This window comes from Nicotiana sylvestris, chromosome 1 (genome assembly GCF_000393655.2).
Source record: "Nicotiana sylvestris chromosome 1, ASM39365v2, whole genome shotgun sequence".
Lineage (NCBI taxonomy): Eukaryota > Viridiplantae > Streptophyta > Magnoliopsida > Solanales > Solanaceae > Nicotiana > Nicotiana sylvestris.
The window spans coordinates 86,317,916-86,325,277 of NC_091057.1; the positions used below are offsets into that span (position 1 = coordinate 86,317,916).

The 7,362-nt window shown below is 34.1% G+C and overlaps 1 protein-coding gene across 3 annotated transcripts; it reads left to right on the top strand.

The window, feature by feature from the left end:
• The first annotated feature begins 1,447 nt into the window (after nt 1–1,447).
• Nucleotides 1,448–5,564, top strand: LOC104227420 (uncharacterized). 3 transcript variants are annotated; one of them, XM_009779663.2, is made up of 6 exons: nt 1,448–1,961; nt 2,922–3,133; nt 4,131–4,413; nt 4,502–4,587; nt 4,684–4,775; nt 4,884–5,564. In XM_009779663.2, the coding sequence occupies exons 1-6, from the start codon at nt 1,725–1,727 to the stop codon at nt 5,144–5,146; spliced, it is 1,173 nt and encodes a 390-aa protein (XP_009777965.1). In that variant the 5' UTR covers nt 1,448–1,724; the 3' UTR covers nt 5,147–5,564. The 3 variants fall into 3 exon arrangements, with proteins under 3 accessions (XP_009777965.1, XP_009777964.1, XP_009777966.1); XM_009779662.2 differs by having other exon boundaries at nt 4,875–5,254; XM_009779664.2 differs by having other exon boundaries at nt 1,467–1,961; nt 4,167–4,413; nt 4,875–5,254.
• The last annotated feature ends 1,798 nt before the right edge of the window (nt 5,565–7,362 follow it).

Here is a 7,362-nt window from a genome sequence, read left to right on the forward strand (position 1 = left end):
CCCATATTAAATAAGGATAAAAAATGGACTAACCATTTTCTAGCCACAAAAATATAGATTTACACAGGTTCATAGCGGGTTGAAAATGGTAAAATACGAATGAGAGAAATTATGGTGGACGCTTCAAACTCCCCCGATAGCTTGGTATTAGACGCAGGCTTTTAGATATGGTTAATAATTACTGTTAATAAAATTTGTCAGGAGCATTTATGGGCTACAATGGTTTATGTTTTGGACCTAATGCTCCCTATTTCTCAACTTATTAGGTGGGATCTAAATAACCAAACAGTTAATGTTTTTACTTAAATATCATTTTTTACATTTTTACAGAAGTTGTTTTTTTATGGTATGTCTCACCTAGATATATTTTTTATTTAAGACATGTTTTTTTTGCTAATATGCATATGTTTATTCAATCATACTAGTTTTTTGCACTAAAATTCAGATAATCACATGGATATGTAAAATATTATCAATGTAAAACCATATTAGCCTCTTATCAATAAAAATACTTCAAAAATATTATTATGAAAAACTCAATTATCATAATTTATTCTAAAATTTATGCTTATTCATATTTATATTTTTATCATTTACCAATTTGATACAAATTATACATGTGATGTTAATTTAAGAATATTTTTGTCATTTATTTGAAAAATTACAAAAAAATTCATTTATTTGGAAAAATTATACATGCGATGTTGTTGTAAGAATGTTTTTATCATTTACTTAAAAAATCTTCACTCTAAAAACCTTTTATTCTCTGTTTTACAACAAGATGAAATCGAAAAGCAGACGAATTTTTAATAGTTGATTTATTTAGGAAGAAGGAATTGTTTTATTTGTAGAAAAGAAAGGAAACTATTTCCCCTAGAATCCATAATTTGTTTATATCTTTCTTATAATTATTCAAACTAAATTTAAAATCTACGAATTTGATGATTCTTGTCTAACCTAAAAATCTCTTTGACAGGCCAAGATATGCTTTTAAGTACGAAGCCTACCCAACCATCCACGCAAATTATCAAACATCAAATATACTCACGGGGGACATCAAACAGGGAAAAGGAGGCTCAATTACATAAAACGAATGGTTGGGTCGTTACCTTATTACACGTGGTGGGTGGCTTAAAAATTTAATTTCTAAATACAACCAAATTGTTAAATTAACTTCTTATTTTATTTTTAATAAAATGATTTATAGCTACACATATTTTTATGATTTGTTTTAATTCATGAATCTTAAAAGTCTTATTTTTCTTTTTTTAAACTTATGCTTAGTTAAAATGTATCACATAAAATGGGACATAATTAAACATTTATTTTTATAATTGGTAATTGGTGTACATATTTTTTATTCTCGAATTCTCTGGAGCATGGTCCATGGAACTAAAGGTGGACCTTCCTTTTCAACCTTTTTTTCCCCTGCCTCGACTCTTCGCGTCTTCTTCTCCCTCCACACCATTAACAAACCCAGCACCGTCTCTTATCTTCAAAACCCTAAATCATCACTCAAAATCTCCCTTAAACCCTTTTATAAAAAGCACTAAACTTTACCCAGTTTTCCTAATATTCTTTTTAAAAAAATATTTGCATACAGTACAGTACTCCATTTATAGCAAAGACTCAAACTTTCTACTGCTAAACCCACTTCTTTGACTTTTAGGATCTTTGAGGATCCATTTTCTCTTGTGGGTCGTTCAATTTTTTGCAAAAAGAAAATGGCTGCAAATCGGAGACGGGTAGGAGATGATCGGTTTTATAGTCCGCCGGCAATGAGGAAGCAGCAAAAATTGAAAGCAGCCAAGTCAAGAATTGAAGCGGAGAGTAGAACCGAGTCTGATGATGGAGCATCCTCTACGGCGTCGTTTTCATCGATTAGAGTTGAGAATTTGACCAATTTGGATCGCTTCTTGCAGCATACCACTCCTAAAGTTCCTGCTCAATTTTTTCCCAAGGTATCAAATTTAACAGGGAATACTAATTTTTTTTTTATAATTAAATTGTTTGTTATTGTTTGTGTCCATTTTTGTGCATTGATTAATTGTTGTCTAGGGGAAGATGTTTAAGCAACTGGTCACTTCTTTGTTTGCCAATTATTAGCCATTAAATTAATTAATATGTTTTATCCTAATTGGCATTAGATTATGGTATTGGGGAAAAAAGAAACTATGCCTTGAAATAAAGTTTCTGGCATTTTAGGTGTTTGTGAATGTTTTTAGAGCTTGTATTGTGATATTGTCGAAGTGAAGGGTTAAGCTTAAACTAAGTATTGACATTTTACACTATTGTATATGGGAAAAAATGGTAATGAGGAGAACTGTATTGTTTAAAGCCGGTAACTATAGTTTACTTCTAATATATAAATAGTTTACCTCTAATATATAACTACAACTATGTCTCCGTCCCAAACAAAGTTGGGGTCGACGATATGAATCCTTATCTTTCTTCAAGCTCGACTCATATATAATCACGCCAAAATTCTCAGGAAGTGGACATACCATTGGTAAGTCAAGGAAATTTATCGAAGTGCACCTAGCGTCATGTGCTCATGAATACGACCATGTTAAGATGCTTGATTGTGTCATGTGTGTGTAAACCATCTGCATGGATAAGGTATTCCAATGCAATGGTTTTCTGCAATCTCTTCTTTCTTCCATAAATTATCCAAGTGAATAATGGCTTAACAATTGTCTGACATTTCTTGGTGATTGAACTCTTTAAGTTTAAGTTGGCTTTCCTTTATACCTTTGAGTACTGTTTGTTAAGCTCAATGCCTTTGTGTAATTAAGATCAAATTCCCTCATTTGTTTAGTGGCTTATTCATAATGCAACAAAGCAGAAGTTTGTGGAAAACCAGTTTGAATCTTTTGATGTCCTGATACTCAAGTTAATCCAGTGCATTTGTATATGCGCAGACAATCATGAAAGGGATGAGAAATCTTGACAATGATCCACTGCCCTACTTCATCTTGGGTGATCTTTGGGAGTCTTTTGGGGAATGGAGTGCGTATGGGGCAGGAGTTCCTCTGGTTTTAAATCAGAGCGATTGCGTTGTCCAGTATTATGTGCCATATTTGTCTGGGATTCAACTTTATGTAGACCCTTCGAGGTCCTCTATCAAGCAGAGGTAAGCTTGTTATGTGTACTTTCTGCCTCTTTTCAGATGACGAAAATAGTAATTATTCATGCATATTGGTCTTTGAACTACTTCAAGTGTGACTTTTGGGACAATGGGGGGGGGGGGATGAGAAAAGAAGTGTTGAAGAGCTTTCAGAATACTGTGTCGATTTATTATAGTTTGTTTAGAAGAAAGATGCACTCTCCATTATGCAATAGATGTTACTGATTCTGGCTCAGTTCTAATTGTCCTCTTAAATGTTCGCTTGAGAATGGTGATTTTATCCTAGCTTCTGGCTAGTATGGGGATTGGTTAATCTGCAATTTTTATATTTATTTTTATCTCTTATAAACTCAAATGTTATCTATTATGTAAAAGACCAAGATCAATGAGATGTGGATATCTAAACCTTCTGGCCATGGCCGTGGCCGTGCCACTCAATTGAAGTTAAAGCGTGGACCTTCCTCTATGCTATATTGCAGGATATACGTTTTATATTTTTGGTCATGGAAGGCATATTCTTAATTATAAATTTAGCTATTGAAGCGCTTCAGGTTTTGCATAAATAAACTATGAGCTTCTATGGACATTTATTGCACAAAGAGTGACCTAAAAAGATTGTTCAAGAGAACACTTTTAACAGGGTAATGTGGCATCGGCCTGACGGGCATGTATAGTCCTTAAAGTTGAACTCCTTTGTTGATTATTTGACTAGTCCTTTACTGCTTTAAAGTTTTTATTTTACTTTGTGCAAGAAGATGGAGCTAGCAAATGTCTCAAGGTTATTAACGTTCTATTTTTTGTTGTGTTGCTCATCTTACCTACTAAGTGAAAACTAGGTTGAAGTAGAAAACATCTTGCTTAATCATTGAAATACACAGTAACTGCTCTGTTTCCTTAAAAGCTTAGTTCATTTTAATTTGTTGGTGCATTTGATTGTGGATTACTAGTATGGATCAGCTGCATATTCTTTCAAATAGCAATCTTGGGCTTAAATTTTTTCCAGGAGACCAGGTGAAGAAAGTGATTCTGATTCTCTCAGGGAGACAAGTAGTGATGACAGTAGTGAATATGGAGCTGGAGCTTCAAGGGTAGCCAATAAAGTTCATGGAAGTTGGAATCAGCAGAATATGATTGGCTCAAGTATTGATGTAATCAAGCATCTCTCCCTAAAAAAAGACCCTTTCTTGGAATCTTCAGGCGATGAGAATGAGATGGGGAACGGTCTCCTTATATTTGAATATTTTGAGCGGAATCAACCATATGGTCGTGAACCTTTAGCTGACAAGGCAAGTAATTTATCTTCAAACAGAAGTGTGTCAGTCTTCTATTTTATCGTGTTATAGCACTTATAATCTTTTGCCCACAATGCTGCAGATTTCAGGCCTTGCATCTAAATTTCCTGAACTGAAAACCTGTAGGAGCTGTGATCTGACTCCTGCAAGTTGGATTTCTGTGGCTTGGTAAGATTTTCTCCTTTCAGCCGTCACTGAACAAAGATTTGGTTTCTAAACTCACCTGTTAATACTGATGTGTCTTTTGCTTTTCCCATCATGAAGGTATCCCATATATAGGATACCCACAGGACCAACTTTGCAAAATCTTGATGCTTGCTTTTTGACGTACCATTCTCTTTCAACACCTGCCGGTGGTAAGTCATTCATCCCATTTCTTCTCTATTTCTGCTCAATTCACAGACAAAATGGGCCAGTTGTTCGTTCTTGAAGTTGCTGACCATCTATTGTTCAAGCTTTTGCAGTTTCTAGGACTGACTGGCCTCAACAGCATGGTACAACTATTAGTAGAGGCATTGTTGGTACTGGTACGTCTGCCAAGCTACCTCTCTCAACCTTTGGGCTGGCCTCCTACAAATTCCAAGTACCATTCTGGTTTCCTGATGGAGTTAATGAATGTCAGAAGGTCAACTCTCTGTTACGAGCTGCTGACAATTGGCTCCGGCTTTTGCAAGTTAATCACCCTGACTACAGTTTTTTTGTGTCACATAACTCGTATCGGAGGTGAAGCTCGTCTTATTTTCTTGTAAGAATAACATCCCGATATACGAGCTGGTCACTGGGTATAGCAAAACTAGACTTGAAAGTAGCCTTCTGTTTATGCAATACAAGCTTTTGTACTTTTATTAGTTACTGAAGATAGATGAGTGGTAAGGTTTGCAGTAGGGTCAAGAGTGACAACATCTTTACTGTTTCCTATAGCACCTTACATACATTGGAGCTTCCTCAATCAACAGTGAGTTCCTGGAAATGATGTTCTGAGTTTAATGTGGCGACCACAAATTAATGTTGATTTTAAAACGATTAGGCTGATTTTATGTATATCGTGTACAAATAAATGGTCTGTAATACCTCTAGTATAATATCACCTTACAGTATGTGCCTTTGTTTATAGCTATGTTTTCAAAGTCTCGTTGAGTTTTCTACTTCACTCCTACTGCTTCGATTGCTCATAAAGATTGCATCTATCTCAAGTCAGTCAGGATCAGCTATGTGAATCTTCTACGCGATTCATTTCATTTCAAATACCGAATAATCTGCCCTCCTTTCCTAACAATTGTAAACAAGTTAATAAATTCTTTAAATTTCAACATACATACCTAAAAGTTATTACTGCTTATACTTTTCATCCTAACTATAATTCCTATAGATAGAGTCTTTAGAAATAACCAACTAGGTGTGTATTAATTCTTATTTTTAATTTGGCCCTTATTTCCTTTTAGTGCCTTCAACTATTATATTATTATTTACGGGTTTATACATCTCAAAATCTACGTAGGTCATGGCTAAGTTTTCCATACTAGTTGTTAGCTTACACCGTCTTTTTTTCAATATTATCGAATAGCATGGTGTGGGTCTATTATAACTCAAGGGGAATAGCCATGGTGTGTATGATCTTATCGCACGTGATTAAATGAAGCTTACGTACGTGATAAAAAGGTTACGTATCAGATACGTATCCAGAATTTCAAGAGCATAGGTGTATCATGAGCGCCAAAGACCCAAGTTTTCAAGACGTTGTCTAAGAGATATTTTTGGTTTGGAAATTTTAAAAGTCAAAATAAAGACTAAAAAGAGAAGGATAAAAATAAAAAGAAAATGTGTAACCAATAAAAAAGAAACAAAAAAGTGTGTTTAATTAGAAAAAACGGTAGGGGCATGAGGATTTAACCCTATTTATTAATTATAATATAATTTAAAAGAAAAAAAATAGGGGGAACGAATCCTTGACTAAAAGTAGGGTTGTCTAAGGGTAGGGTAATACCGATACTCGTACTCTTAAGTACCGGTATCGGTACCAGACCGTATCACTCTAGTTGGGGGGTTGAGTGAGGGATTTGGGTGAAGGGTATGGGTAAAGGTAGGGTACCCGAAATAGTACCCTTAGTAACGGTACCGTAAGTACCCTTAAGGTACTGTACCGACATCGAACCGGTACCCAAACCTTTTTTTTATGATTTAAAACCTGACCGATTTGGTTATAAATTTGTGGATGACCGACACACTGGTATTTTTATTTCTAATTTATGGGCTTTCTAATAAAATTATTACTATTACTTTAGATGAGATAAGGAATTTTTACCTAGCTATACTATAATAGAAACCTATTTACTACCTTTATTTAGGTTCCTTATTAATTACTTTATATACCTATATTTACTAGTTTTATACAAAACCATAAAAAGAAGGAAATAAAACATACCTTAAATATTAGGTATCAGTTACACATAATCCCCTTATATTTAAGATACTCTTCCTTTTTCAAAGGATTGCAAAACATTATATGTCTTTGTACTTACCTACCGTAAGAAACTCACTGATACCCAAAATCATCATCTCTCTTTCATACAAATCAACCAATATTTCTCTCTCTCTCTCCCTCATACAAATCAGATTATTATCTCTCTAAAATTGTAGCATCATATATTTCTCTGAATCAATTCCACCAACAACAATTAAAAAGCTTCAACTATTGACAAATCCATCAAAATTATCTCTGAAATTGCAGGTGGAAGGGTCTGCCATTGACATACCATTAAAAAAATTCGAAGCTTTGAATTAGATATTCAGATTTTACGAATTTGTGATTTTTTTGGATTGGGTGTTCTTGAAAACGATTGAAAATATCCTTTAGAGTTTATATCTCAAATTTAAGGGAGATTCGTTAAGTTTAAAGTTGGTTTTAGGTTGAATTTCTGATTGAAACTCGAGGAAGAAAAAATT

Coding starts and splice junctions, on each gene's coding strand:
- LOC104227420 (XM_009779662.2), top strand. CDS start 1,725: ATGGCTGCAAATCGGAGACGGGTAGGAGATGATCGGTTTTATAGTCCG. Junction 3,134..4,130: donor AGGTCCTCTATCAAGCAGAG/GTAAGCTTGTTA, acceptor AATTTTTTCCAG/GAGACCAGGTGAAGAAAGTG. Junction 4,588..4,683: donor AGTTGGATTTCTGTGGCTTG/GTAAGATTTTCT, acceptor CCCATCATGAAG/GTATCCCATATATAGGATAC.